Source organism: Crocodylus siamensis, chromosome 1 (assembly GCF_052110815.1).
Source record: "Crocodylus siamensis isolate JL-2025a chromosome 1, ASM5211081v1, whole genome shotgun sequence".
Classification (NCBI taxonomy): domain Eukaryota; kingdom Metazoa; phylum Chordata; order Crocodylia; family Crocodylidae; genus Crocodylus; species Crocodylus siamensis.
Window position 1 is genome coordinate 278435889 of NC_143395.1, and position 14961 is coordinate 278450849.

At 39.7% G+C, this 14961-nt stretch overlaps 1 protein-coding gene across 3 annotated transcripts in view; it reads right to left on the minus strand.

Moving 5' to 3' along the window:
• TCEANC (transcription elongation factor A N-terminal and central domain containing) overlaps positions 1-14961 on the minus strand; it is a 26029-nt gene continuing 11068 nt past the window's right edge. For all 3 annotated transcript variants that reach the window (XM_090063520.1, XM_090063529.1, XM_090063538.1), the window contains exon 3: positions 1-10541. In XM_090063520.1, coding sequence (XP_089919646.1) covers positions 9468-10532 — 1065 coding nt within the window. In that variant the 5' untranslated portion in view covers positions 10533-10541 and the 3' untranslated portion in view covers positions 1-9467. The remainder of the gene's footprint in view (positions 10542-14961) is intronic.

Genomic DNA, 14961 nt, shown 5'->3' on the forward strand with positions numbered 1-14961 from the left:
AGTGTCCTCACTGCCCCAATTCTAGGTTTGGACTATGTGGAGCAGGACTGGGTGGGTAGGGCTTATTTTTGGCAGTACCACAGAGACAGTGCAGACATGCCCTGATGAATCTAATGTTTAAAGAAATCTCAACACATTTCTTTGCCAATGCTTTATTTCAATGCTGGAGAAAATGATTCCTTTGGGGGGGATCTTCATGAAAAGCATATATTAAAAGTTACATAATCTAAAAGTTATTTGTTTGGAGATTGCTACTTCTTTTCTTGAAGTGGCACTAACTATTGCTAATATGTCTGAAAGATCTGGACACTTGCAGGGAAATAGTAAATATTCTATTTAGAAATACAATTCTTCATAAACTGTGGTCGATAGTATATTTCTATATAATCTATATTTCTTTTTTTTAACTTGGTGTTTAGAATAAAAGACATGGGGACAAATAGAAGGATCGTAGTCTATACTGGCCAGGACCTTGTAGATATGCCAGTGGGACTACTCCCATGGTTAAAATTGAGGATATGCACAAAGTTTTAGTATCAGAATATTAGAACTCATTTGCTCAGATCTTCCATTCCATGGGTATTCCACTTTAAAATGGACACACACACATATATATATATATATATATTTCCTATATAAATAGGTACAGTTGTATTAACCAGAGGATAATGACTGCTAATGCAACATATAGTAGGCAGTACTTAGGAACAGATAGATACAATTTTTGGCTAAAGTTTACCCTCAGATATATGCTCTGAAGTCATTCAAACTCCTGAGTATACATTTAAAAATAGAATTTGGACCTAAGGATATTGCTACTGTATTTTTATTCGTTATTTAAAAGGTAAATCATTTTTATGCATCAAAAGCTAGTAAAAAGAACAAAACAGCTCCATGCTTTCAAGTGAAGGCCCTCTGTATTAGTTAATCTCTCCAACAACAGGGTATATGAGTAATGTTTTCTACCATTTCCAATTGTCAAGGAAACTCTGTCCCATTCTGGAAAGGATGACTTGGCCTCAAGAATACACAACTTTGTCACCTCCTGGCTAGACTACAGCAATATAATATAAATGGACATGAAATCATCTGGCCTTAGAACACTGCACCTTACAGAATTCAGCAGTTTACAAAACAAGACGGGATATCATGAACCCATCAAATTTATGTGTGTGTATACAATATATTATATTACACATATTATAATATTGTCTGAAGCTTCAGGACAAGGGCAGCAGTCAGCAGCACTCCTCCTCAGGTATAATGCATCAGTCTATGATGTGGGTACATGAGAAAAAGCTTTCTTGGGGAAACAGTTCTTTTACCCTATGCATACTTGTGTCTGTGATGCATGTAGGTCTCAGAGATAGGTTGATCTATATGAAGTTAATGCCAATAATGCCCCATGTCGCATTATAACTTCATTAAAATTTGAACTAGATAAATCATGGACAATTACCATAGGAGCAAATCTATGCTGACAGGAAAATTTCCGGTGACCTGATAGATCTCACATTTCTAATGTCTCTGATCCACTAAAAGTCCAACAATAGCTGCATGATTTGAAAACTTCCTCAGACTATTGACTTAATTTCTATGGATTTTTTTCCCCCTCACCATATTTCCTAAATAGCCTCCAGGCTCATTTTCTCCTCTGTAATGCTCTCAGCAATTTATTCTAGTACAGAAAACATCAGTTTTTTCCATAAACATTTGTCAATGGTACAGCACTTAGAATACTTGAACTTTTTTCTTGAAAATTGATTAGTGGTTATTTTCTATAATTATATACTAAATGCAGGCACAGGTTGCTTAAATTTTGAACATAATCTACATAAAGGTCCTCTGATTATTACTACTTTACCATGGAAAGCGATTCTGGGAGTGGCTGTGTGCGAATATAAAAGTTGGCATCTGAGAAATTCCTAGTTTAAAGAAAAACAGATCTGATTTTACTCTCCATGGATGCACATTTACACCTCAATGGAGTCCCACTAAAGCCAAGAAGACTTCTTTCTGTCTTCCCTTCTTCACAAAATTACAGTTGCAAGCCCCATAATCAAATCTTTTCATTAGACAGCTATGACCAAAGAAGTAGTTGGTGGGACAATAGAAATAGTAAGCAGCTCAATAAAGAATAATTTGCTCCTGCTTTGAAAAGTTAAGGAACTTTTTTTCTTTTCAGGAATAAACTTAAACTTTTTAATTCCAGAAAAAGGAAAAAATCCATTAAATATTTCCTCCTACTCTTGCTTCTAGACAGGGGTGGGCAACTTTTTGTCTGGAGGGTCACTTGTGGAGTAAAAGGCCAGGCTTGTTACAGTCCAGATCAGCACTCACCCTATCCTCCCCCCTCTCCGTAATAGCTCACCAAAACTCCCTCAGTTGTAGATTACTAGAATGGTCCAGGGGTGCCAGATGGAGCAGGTGGGTGGGAAGATCTCCATAGAGACCAGTCTGGGACTCCTGGAGGCAGGGTGCACTCAGCCGGGTGGAGCGGGATAGGTGAGCAGGGGAGCAAGTGTCCAGGAGCAGGATGGGTAGACAGGGCTGGGGCCAGCAGGAGGATTGCTGGGTAGTAACAGCACTGAGCCAGGGCCTGGGGCAGAGCTGTGATCCACTCCCCACACAGTCCCATGCTGTCATGGTCCTGCAATCCTGGCCGTGGTCCTGCCTGCAGTGTCCTGGGACAGTCTCCATAGAGAACCTGCTTGCCCGCTCCATCTGGTGCCCACAGCAGTGGGTGCAGAGTGGATTGGCTGATGTTCCCAGACAGCAGGCAGTGGCAGTGACACAGGCAGTGGCAGCCAGAAGGAGTCACTGCCACTGGGGCTTCCAGGAAGTGCAGTCCAGCTGCTGCACTGTGTTGCCCCTGCCGCACTGTGTGCCTGAAAGTGGCAGGACTAGCCCCATGTGCCATAGCCCGAGCTGCCCCCTGTGCCCAGGCTGAAGGGGGACAAAGGACCTGCCACAGGCCAAATACTATTCCTTGGCAGGCTGGATTCAACCCTATTTTGCTCACCCCGTTCTAGACCCTAGCGTATCTCCAGAACTTCCATGCTTCTGACCCTTGTACTTTCTCTCTGTTATCAAGTAGCTGCTGGTTGACAAGTGTTCATTTTAGTGCCAAAGCATACACTCGTATCCCGTCAAAGATTATAAACTACTCTGTTACTTATCTTAGGCAGGAACAATGTAGAACTCATTGTGGCCTTGCCTTTTCTGAGAAACTGCAATCAGAAGTAATATATTGCACAGTGAAACTAAGAACACACCTTTTTAAACAAAACCATACATTTGTGTGATCAAACTGAACAGTGAACACATGACACTCTTTAAAACTAGGCTATTATACTCCTGTTTGGGATACACACATCTGTTTTTGTTTTTTAATGAATTTTTGTATCTAGTGTTCAACTGGAGAAAGGTTAAATGTTTTTTAGAAGTCATGTCTCCATTCTCCAGAGGAGTGAAGTGGTAGGATACAATGCCACACAAAATCTTATTTCTTACTTCAAACCAGGCCAGATAGAAATACAGAGAATGAAAATGTCTGACATTATGAATGATGGTGTAATGAAATGAACTGTCAGGAAGTGACACTATAGTAATATAATTGCTAGTTTAATAAAACATCTTCATTAATCATTGAAAGGAGTACACAGCACATAACATTATTTACTGAAAACTTTGGCAGGACAAAGAAAACCTGGACTTAGAAAATATGGGTGTCTGCATCTGCGAAACTCTTAAAGAGCATCCTCTCTTAAACAAATTCCAACTGATTTCTGCAATTGAATTTTAGGGAATGAAACAAAGTACGGAACATGTTTCTGAAGGGGATGCTGCTATTTTGCTATACTGGACCTTTCTGTCTCCATCAACCAGAAAAGTTAAGGGTTCTGTTTCTGAATGTTTTTTATCATGTAATGACTGATAGTTGTCTGACGGTTCTGGATTGTAACAATCTTTCACCAGTTGTCAGTAAGTAGACATCTCATTGTCAGTTCTTGGGAGAAAGACTTAGAGAAATAAATGAGCCTTGAGACTACCCTTTGACCACTGAAAGCATGACTTATTCAGGTCAGAGCTGTGGCAAATTTGTAGGACACTTTGGACAGGCTTGCCCATATGCTCAGGCTAGTTCCATTCTGTAGACAGGGGACTGGAAAAGCGGGGCTGCCACACTGGCATGCATTGCTTTGCACTACACATTACTAAAAGGTTTTAAAGAAAATAACCTTTCTAATTCTGGATTAGAAAGGTAGGGGGAACACACTTTGTTGATTACTCCATCTAATCCTGTTTTGTATGATTTCACAACCTGTTCAGCATTGAAGCAGCATATTTCAATACTGAAATATGTTCTCTGCTTCTTAAAAGTAATCCAGTGTTTTTAAAGTTTCCCTTCTATAATTTAGATAGGTTTATAGAATCTGGCAGAGCTATGTATCACTGGAGCAGCTTCCTAAGCTTTTTGCAGGCAGTACAAATTATTTAGAAATGGCTGTTGTTCACAGTTTTTAAAAAAAGAAAGGAAAAAACCTGTTTTGCTACACATTGTTCTAAAACATACTGTAGTAGTGTGCAGCTATCTTCAGTTGCAGCCTGACCTCCAATATTACAGTGAGCAGAATTCTGTGCATTGTGAGCACTATTATTTTTTTGTGCCTATTTACATAACACTTAGCATAGGAATAGTTCCTTTTAGATCAGCTGGACTAGTCATGAATCAAGTAAAGCATATAACAAAGTGTTTGCAGAGTAAGAGCTTAACTAATTAACTTGACAAAACTGTGAATATCATACCCAAATTACTATCAACTACACAAAGCAGAGATTCTCAGTCAGAGTGCCAGGGTGCCTAAGAAACTAAAAGAGATACATGTGAGGTATTTGTTAGGAGATAAACAGATCAGCTAAGCAGATAAGCACAAGCTCAGGCTTGCCTCTGCCTGGATGATCCCTGTTCCCACTGCCAGGGCCCTCTGCAAGGAAGTAAACAGTGTAATCCAGCAGATTCCAAACTGTGGGTTGCGATGCCAAATGGGGTCATCATCACAACATCAGCAGATGGAGTTGCAGGGGTGGGGGGCTGTGGGGTGAGAGTGAAGGGCCATGCTGAGAAAATGAGGTCATACTGAGGAAATGGGGCCATAAATGGAGTCATGCTGAGGAAAAGTTTGGGAAGCACTGGTGTAATCTATAAATTAGTTTTTGAAATTGGATCCCACTCAATTCACAGAAGTTATGGAAGTGTCCCGCAAGTTGAATGAGGGGTGTCTCAAGTCCAAAAACATTGAGAACCATTACCCCAAAGTAAACAAAGTTAATTATTCTTATTATGTTGAATCATAATGACATAAGGTATAACTTGTAACTGAAACAGGTGCACAATTTTCAGGGAAAGAATGATTTCAGGTTTGGAGATCCCCTTTAGTTAGCTTATAATTCACCAGTGACTGTTATCTCATTTCCCTAATGAATCTATCTCTGTGACAGTTCATTTGGCTGGAGTGTTCTCAGGGTAGTTCCTTAGTTCAGAGAAAACTGCCATGCCTCACTTATGTCAGAAACAGATGCAGATGCACACAGCATCTGTTCAACTCCTTTGGAACTGGCTGAAACAGGCAGGTGCTCAATAAGTTTTTCTGCCTTGCTCAGCCAATTAATTTTGTCCCTGATCTGCAAAATCCTTGTTAAAAATCCTGAGTAGAGACTGGCAGCAGTGCCAACTAAGTAGATGTTTAATTGTGTCTACATTTGAGGAAATGAAATGAAGCAATCCAATAACCATTGTGAATAAAGCAAGATTTAAAAAGGCAAAAAACTCAGGGACAGAAATAACACACAAACTGGTATAAGTGATCAGAAACCAGTTCAAATCTGTAACACAACAGAAGTTCAGTGCATATAAACCACTTTCAAAATGGCCAAAACCAGTTTAAGATAAACCTGGATGGATGTAGTATCAGACTTAACTGATTTAGATTTCATCAGTTTATTGAACTTCTATCTCAGATCCCCTCCAGATTCAAGCTGCCTGCTCCAGCTAAGCAGAGGGTGTGCTTTAGCTCCCCACCGCTTCTGGTCTGGGCCATCGCAGGCTTATGGCTGCATTTCTGGAATCAAAAGTGAATATCTGTTCACTTGCTTATTGGTTCAATCTCTGCAGTTTAGACTAACCTGCAAATATAGAATTGATTCAGCCTTGGGCTTTTTGACTGTCGGTACTTAGCCTAAGACAGCTATACCACCTAGCCAGACTCTATAAAAAAACAGTGGTCATTCTGCAATTCACAGCTTCCAATTGTAATTCTGTTTTGTTGTTGTTACACAGGCCTACCTTTCTCAACAAAGTCTGAATTATTTTTCACTGGGGGCATCTATACATGCATTTATGAGCTTTTACTAATGCACATTAAATTTAGTACCTCCAATATGAGGTACTAAATTAATGCTCATTAGGCTGCGCTAATACACAGCAGCACAAGCACATGCTTTTTTAGTGATGCACATTAGCATATTAGCACCTTTTTTTTACGTGATGCTTTAATGTGCAATAGAATAGGCTACTGCACATTAAAGCGCACATGTAGATGTGCCCACTGTATTCACTCTATTCTACGTAAGAGTCAAGGATTCATATGCTATGAAATCCGGGACAGGATAAAAGGCCTATATCCTCCTGGATTTAATTACTGATCATAGAATCAATGAGTCAGAAGGGACCTAGACAGATCATCTAGTCCAAATGATGATGAGTTATAAACAACAGAGGAATGGATAGGAATATAAGACAAAAAATATTAATTTAAAAATCAGGTGATGGTGTGTCATTTTCCCTCCATGTTGTTTTATTGGATGTTCCTTCCTCTAACACAATCCAAGAAAGCACACCTTCATGATTTCTGATATGTTCATCATACAGTGCATTTGGAACTGTTGTTCACAGGAGAATTCTAAATCCAATCTTCAGCCATGCAGGGCTAGTGGAATCATTAATTCTATGCCCTTAAATAATTAGGATTATTGGTCCTTTTAAACAATAGTTTTAGCACTTGCGGCACAAATATGCCAAAAGACAGAATACAAATTTAAAACATAAAAAAAAATAAATGGACAATAGTGGGATGTAGAAATACATTACAGTTTGTACCAGTAATAGCAGTAGTAGTACACTTGATGTAAATCTGAAACTTGGGAATAGGCAGACGTTTCAGAATTGGAAAAAATAAAAGCTATACCAAATAATGCTTTGCCCCTTCTTGGAGCAAAAGAAAAAAGGGCTTTTTTTAATACATTATAGAAGCACATATACATATAAGAGAATCTCTTATAATGTAAGAGATTATAGTGTCATAACATGTAAAGCAATAGAACATGATTTTTGTGAATGGTTCTTCTGAAGACAGTGTTGCTGAATAAAGAGCTTAAGAAAGAACACCAAACATTTTTCAACTCCTGCGCAAAAACAATTTCTAGAACCCTAACTTTTAGATTCATGTTATTGTTTATTGTCTTGCAATGGGAAAATAATCGAAAGGAAGTATGAAAAATAAGCAACAATTTACGGGATTACTTCAGAAGTCTTTAAGAGATCTTCTTTGCTTTTCTTTAAATTAATATCTGATGAGATAATTGTTAACAATGAACACTTAAATTCCAGAAATCATACCTATCCAGGAAAGCACTTTATTTCATCCCTTTTCTTGAATAAGGATTGAGTTAATCATATGTTTAGGTAATTTTTCAATCGGGACCTCAGGGTCTAAGCAAGCATCTGCTTACTACCAGATATATTGCTTACTATTTGAAAGTGCAAGTTTGGGCCAAAGTTGATACAGAATACTACGTTATACTCATTAGATATGGAATTTCTTTTCAACAAGCAGTTTTCCCTTAGGTATTAAAATAATTTACTTCCAAGTATATTTGTGCTTTAACTTGCAAGCATTGCCCTCTTCACCTTTTTATATTTAGTAGTTTAGCGTTTCTTGTTTCGTTTTGAATATTATTAGATTAGTCAGAGAGGTAAGCTGACATCTATTTGTAAGAGAGTTTTTCTTTTAATTAATGTGCCTTCATGTTTATTGTTCACTGGACAAAAATGTGTTAATTACAGTTGTGCAAACAGTTAGCTAAACCTAAGCAAACTGAGTGCTGAGAAAGCCAATGGGAACTGCAAGCGTTCAATATCTTTAAAAAAACAGGACTTGTTTTTAAAACCGAAGAAGTCTTTGTAATAAGCTAGTAGATTTATGTTCCCTCTCATTTATGGTGTTACCACATAACATGCAAATTATATTACACATTTTCACACTAAGATACAGAAACAAATAGAAAACTCAAGTAAAGCAATGATTTCTAATAACCTTCCTCATTACTTTTTTTACCTTTTTTAGCCAATTTGGTCAAAGCAGGATCATTCTTATCTAAACCACTCCAGTTAAGTGTTTGTCCAAACTACTCTTAAACACTTCCAAAGATGGAGACAATACAACTTCTCCGGATAACCTATTCCAATGCTTGCCCACTCTCAAAGTGACCAAGTTCTTCAAAATAACCAAATCAATTTCCTGTGCTACAGTTTAAGACCATTGCTCCTGGTTCTGTCCTGTGCAGGACATTTATAACCGCTCTAAGTATTTGAAGATTGTTACCAAATTTTCCCTAGTCATCTCCTCTCCAGACTAAATAATCATAGTTCTTTCCTCATAACTTATGTTTACTAAACCTCTAATCATTTTGTTGTTCTCTGCTGGACTCTTGTTAATTTGTCTATGTTTGTCTTGAAGTGTGAGGCTCAGAATTGGACATAGCACTCCTGGTGAGGCTTCACCAGTGCTAAATAGAGAATCACTTCCCTTGATTTGAAAAAGCAATGCTCTTATAAGCTCTCACTGAGCTAGTGCCCTTTCTTGCAATGAGAGCACACTGTTGGCCCATATTCACCCTGTGGACCTCTTCTTCAGTACTGCAGTCTAGCCAGTCCTTCCCCAGTCTGTATTTGTGCATTCAATTGTTCAGTCTCAAGTGCAGAACTCCACACTTGTCCTATTGAATTTCATTCAATTGATTTTGTGCCACTTCTTCAGTTTAAAGTCATTCTGAATCCTAGTCCTACCTTCCATAATGCCTGGAATTCCACCCAGCTTGGTTTCATCTGCAAATTTTGTGTGTGCACTCAATCCTATATTCAAAATAATTAATGAAGATACTAAACAATATCAGAGCCCAGAAAGACCTTTGGGGAACTCCATTAGATACCTCCTCCCAATGAGACATCACCTCTTGAGGGCAATAATCCAATCAGTTATGTATCCAGCTTACTGTACTTCCATTTACTGGCACTATTTTATTAACATTTTAATATGAATGTACATAATTCCAAAAATACATGGTTTTAGTCTCAGTAATTTAATACATTTTTACATTTTCACTCCTAAGTCATTCCTTAAAGATAATTACAAACAAACCCATTTGCTGTGGTACCATTGTTCTCCACATTCATTGCAAACAACGTAAGTCATCATTTGTTCATCTGGATTTGCATTTCGCACCCAACTAGGAAGAAAGAGAGTTCCCCTAGCAATCATAGTGACAATACAGTCAAATTTTTCACAGCGCCTACATTTGATTTTGTTTGTCTGTGTGCCACTAATAACTTGGGGAAGCTGATGTTCCTGAACAGACGATTCTGTGTATGAAGCCCTAAGCTGCTTCAGTTCATCACTGGCCATTTCCATCACTGTCATCTCAGCAAAAACTTTTGGATTCAAAATCCCTGAAAACAGGTTATGTTTTAAATGGGAACTTTTAGGATTCCTCAAGTTAGAGACTTTGCTTCTGATACAATTTTTGTACTTTTTGTCATTTTTAGCATGCAGAGCAAAAATACGCTCTTCAATTTCTTTGGCTAATTTTTGCAACTTACTGGTTTCTTCTTTGCTTAGGACAGAATCAGTCAAGGCTTTATAAAGAAGTTCTGTGCATTTAGACCTCATGACCTCCACATGATCTTGTGGTGAGCTTGTGGTATTAACAACAGGTGTAGCATCTTCATTACTAGAGCACTGTTCTTCTAAAAGCTGCTGCTGATCTGTATGGTTTTTTGGTTCATTATATATTGGAAGGTTTTGTGACAGTAGAAAACTCTTAGAATCAGCAGGGTTTAATGGGTTTTCAGTCAGTTCTTCTGAAGCCCCTACACTTACACTGAAGTGTTTACTGTCCTCTTCCACATTCCCCCAAACTGACTTTTTACTTTGTATGGACTGAAGGCAGCTACTTGCGTAAACTGTTTTCCACTTTGATAGTAAGTTCTTTGCTTTCCTTTTCAATCCTATTGCAGGGCAATTCTTGAGTACTCTGTACACAGCTTTGGCAACATCAGTCTCTTGAAGGTATTCTGTAGTCATATCAAGAGCTTCAAGCTCTATGAGGTGATTATCAATATCTTGAAAATTGTTCTCAGAGAGTAGCTTCTCAATAGCATGGGCCCTGCGTATAACAGTTTTCCTATCAGACATTTTTTAAACCTGAAAGTAAAGTAACAGTTAGTTACAACTTTTGTATACAGTTATTACGATTATTGTATCTATTCACACATCTTTTGGAATCTTTCATAAGCTTTTTGTATTTCATGTTTTATTTTATTCCTACTTGGGTAAAAATGACCTGCAAAAGCTGTCTTTTGTTCCATGATTACAAAAGTAAATACAAAGAGACTCTCAACCACTAGAAATAAATTGAATGCATAGCTTAATCACTGCAACCTCAGTCAAAGTTTTGAAACAATGGACTTTGCACTATGTCCCTAACATTAATACTTCTATAGATTATTGGGGAATAATAAATTCTGAACCTGAGAGGTCTGCATTAAGCATGCCAGGCCAACAAACCTGTGGTGTGTCAAATCTAGATATTCTTAGCAACAGTCAACTGCTATAATGGCACATAAAGAGAAATTGGAACTCGCTGATACACGCGTGAGCAAAATACAGGCTGTGGGCTGGATATGGCCCATGGAAGGGCTTTGTCTGGCCTGCAGCAGGTCTGTTGGTCCCATCTGGCCCAGGCACCGTCCCACTGTGATGCATCTTGCCACACCCTGGGCATGCAGCAGGGCCGGGGCAGCTCTGAAGTTGGATTGCCTTTCTAGGCAGTCCAGATGACAGGGGCTCCTTCTGGCTACCACTGCCCCTGGCCCCAGCCCCACAGAACTGGTGGGGTCCCATGCACAGACCCACCCCACGCCTGCTGTGGACTCACATGCTCATGCTGAACAGCTGCAGCAGTAGCACTGCCAGTGGGGAAGAAGTGTGCTCGGCACAGGGGGAAAGCAGCCCCTTCCCTTCACTGCTGCCCAGCCCCTTCCCTTCGTTACTGCCCAGCACTGGGCATCCCAGCATGGGCTCCACAAGGCTGCTGCAGGAAGCACTGGGCAGCAGCGAGGAGGAGGAGCCGGTTTTTCCCCATGCCAAGCACACTTCTGCCCTGCCGGTGCTGCTACAGCTGTTCAGTGTAAGCAGACGAGTCCGCAGCAGGCTCAGGGTGGGTTGGGGCTATGCATGGGTGCCCACCAGTACTGTGGGGCTGGGGCCAGGGGTGGTAGTAGCTGGAAGGAGTTGCTGCTGGCTGGGCTGCCTAAAAAGGCAGTCCAGCTGTGGAGCCACCCCAGCCCTGCTGCATGTCCAGGGGGCAGAAAGATGCACCACAGCCAGGTAGTGCAGAGCAGGCATGGGGCACACTGGGGCTCAGTGCTATTGGCAGTGATGAAGAGGTGCCACAGGCTGTGCGGGCTCTGGGCTGTTGTGGGACAGGGGTGGATGCTGACCAGCTCAGAGGGACGTGCGTGGGGGGCTCCCATGCACACGCCAGCATACCCACAAACCTCACCCTGCAAACCCTATAACCACATCCTCCCCCACACACGATCACAACCCCCACACCTACCCATAGCCCTCCCTACATGCACCCCTCCCACATACCCACGTGCCTCTGGAGCAAGCCCCACTCACCACTGCATGCATTGCTACGTGCACCCCACCACATAAACACTCACATGCACCCTCCCTACACACCCCACCCCCTGTCTTCCCCCACACCTCACAAACCCCACACACATTCACATACCCCCACAAACCCCATACCCACCTACTCACATCCATACATACCCCTATACTCTCTTCTACATCCTACATTCACACACATACACAGCTCTCCACAAGCCCCCATACCCACCCACCCATACCCCCCTACTACTCTCACAATATAGAAGAGTAAGACTTCATTTTGAGCTATTATGCAATCACCTTTATATATATCACACACACACAGAAGGCAAAAATATCTTTTTAAAATAAAATTAAAATGTTATTGGGGGTGTTTGACTTTTTTTGTATACAATTTGTTTTTTAATGGTTCCAAGATGGCAACCCCCCTTTCCAAAAGGTGTACTTCTGGGGCAAGGGGACAGACTTCCAGTGGCAAAGGTTGGGGGTTAGGGGGTGGGACTTCCAGGCCCAAGATGGTGACCAGGAGGCGGGGCACCTGCCAAGGGCCTGGGCTGCACTTGTGGCCCTCAACAGCTCACCAAAACTTGTTAAGTGGACCTCAAGCCAAAATAACTGCCCACCCCTGTGCTGATAGGATACAAGCCTCAAAGGACTTTATACATCAACAACTTGAAGTTCACCAAGAAGGAAACAGGAACTTAATATCTTCTTTGGAAAATTGGTGCACTAATAGCATAATGAATCTGAGGTCTGTTGACATTAAGGGTACAGACAGTGTTCAAGCGTAGAGTCACAAAGAGAATACCAAAATAAACTGCTTTAGAGGTTACAATTGTGTGGATAGTTAAAGCAAGGCCCATATTTGAGAGAGATTGTTGCTGTTGTCTTTTGAGATATAGATGAAAGGTATTCTCCCTCATTAAATAAAATTGCCACTGATCTTGTATAGTTCAGCTTTTGGGATTTATTATACTTTACAAAGTTCTGATATCCTTATTTTGGTTTGCTGTTGCAATTCATCTTCAGGATGAAGAAAGAAACTCTGAACTGGGCTCTCTCACATATACCTACTATGTGAGCTCGATGCCGAATTATATAAGGACTGAATTAAGCACAGGCTCAGACCTGTTCAATTTAAAACTTTTATTGTTTCACAAAGTCATAAACTAAAGGAGGTCTGTTGGTTCACGAGGTTCCCAAATCAAGCCCTTGCTCTCTACTCCGGAGGCTAGGTGCAGCTGCCTGATTCAGTAGTCTCAGAACTGGTCAACAGCTCATTTAAAAGGAGTCCCTTGTCTTTTTTTAGGCAAAAGATACAAAACTGTCCCCATGGTGGAAGTGAGGCATCTAACATAACTTTACTATTAGTTATATATGATAACACTTATACATATGCATTTCTAATTCTTACTTCTATTGGTTATTTAGTTAACTTATCTATATTATAATATCAGGTGATACGCTTTGTATTATAATCATTACGCTTCTTATATTAATTCTTAATGACCTTTATATTTCTTATGCTAATTTTCTATAACCTAAATACATTATTCATCTATATGTTTTGCTGGTTTTTGCAGGGTTAAAATGTCAAATCTGACATAATATGCGGTCGTTTTTTCGTCATTGCAGTTTAGCCATGCAGTTTCCTATTCTTAACAATGTAAGCGGCGTGTCTGCTATTTTTATCATTGTTCAAAGGTCAGAAGTTCAGCATTTTCATTTAAGGGTCAGAAAGTGATTACCAGAATGTCAATCACTGACTCCTCAACCTCCTTGAAGCATTCTGGGAGTTTTAGTGCATTGTTTCTAAGGCTAGGCCTTGCTTAGCATAAGCATTCTTTCACACCTACGTACATGGTTAGAAGCCAGTTTTTCTGTCAATGTAAGTCTTACTACTTTTGACATACATTGGAAGTATATATCAAGAACACTTGTAGACAACCTGTGCACTGACATATTTTATTGTATTAAAATCAACGTTCATATTAAAATGTACAGCAGATACAGTAATTGGCAACTCCTTTTATTAAACTTTTCACAGGCCCTCATTATATTAGAAAAATAAAATTATACAGCTAATGTGTGTATATTGTTTCAATGAACATTTTCTGACCAGGAAAAAAAAATGTAATCTAAAATGGAATTCAGAATGGATTTTCCAGGCAGCTGCCACAATTTTCATGCTTTTGAAGTACTGGATTTTTTTGCAGTTATTACTGTAAAGAGTTGAATAAATGTAATTGGAAGGTGGAAAATCAAATCCTGGGAAGTTAACAGGGAGACGGAATAAGATTAGTGAACTTCAAAATGGTGTGGTCTAATATGCATTTAGTCCTACTAGTCCTGACTACAGCAAGTAAACACTTCATTTAGAGAACCAGGTTTATTTTACAAAGTTGTAATAGGTTCCAGAATAGCAACTCACATATTACAAACTTCTGACTGTTGTTTTTGCAAGCTCTTTAAGACAAAGAACTTTCCTTGTATTCTCTGTAAAATACTTGAGGTACATATTAAGCTGCAGACATAATGCTTTCACAGGACCAGCTTACATTAAAATGAAAAATAAAGGGCATTAAGAATGCAGTCATGTGATTTGATGGGGGGGTTCTCATTATCTTCTGACAAAATTCAAAGTCCTTAGAAAAACTGTACAGCAGACTAGCAATACTAACATTTTCTTTGCTTTGATGTCAAGCATAAGTTTAAATTTGATGAAATATAGTCTAAAGTGCACACCTGCCCTTGTAAGTTTAGTGAAAAAAAGGACAGTTGCAGGGATCATCCCTTTCAATTGTACCAAAAGTAGTGTTTCATCCATGTATCTCTTGTCATGCTGGCCAGCCCAAAAATCTGAGACTGACAGTAACTTGGATTAGTCCTTAAGAAACTTAAGTCTGTTACATACTTCCATCCTCAATCAAAGTCTCTCACCGTA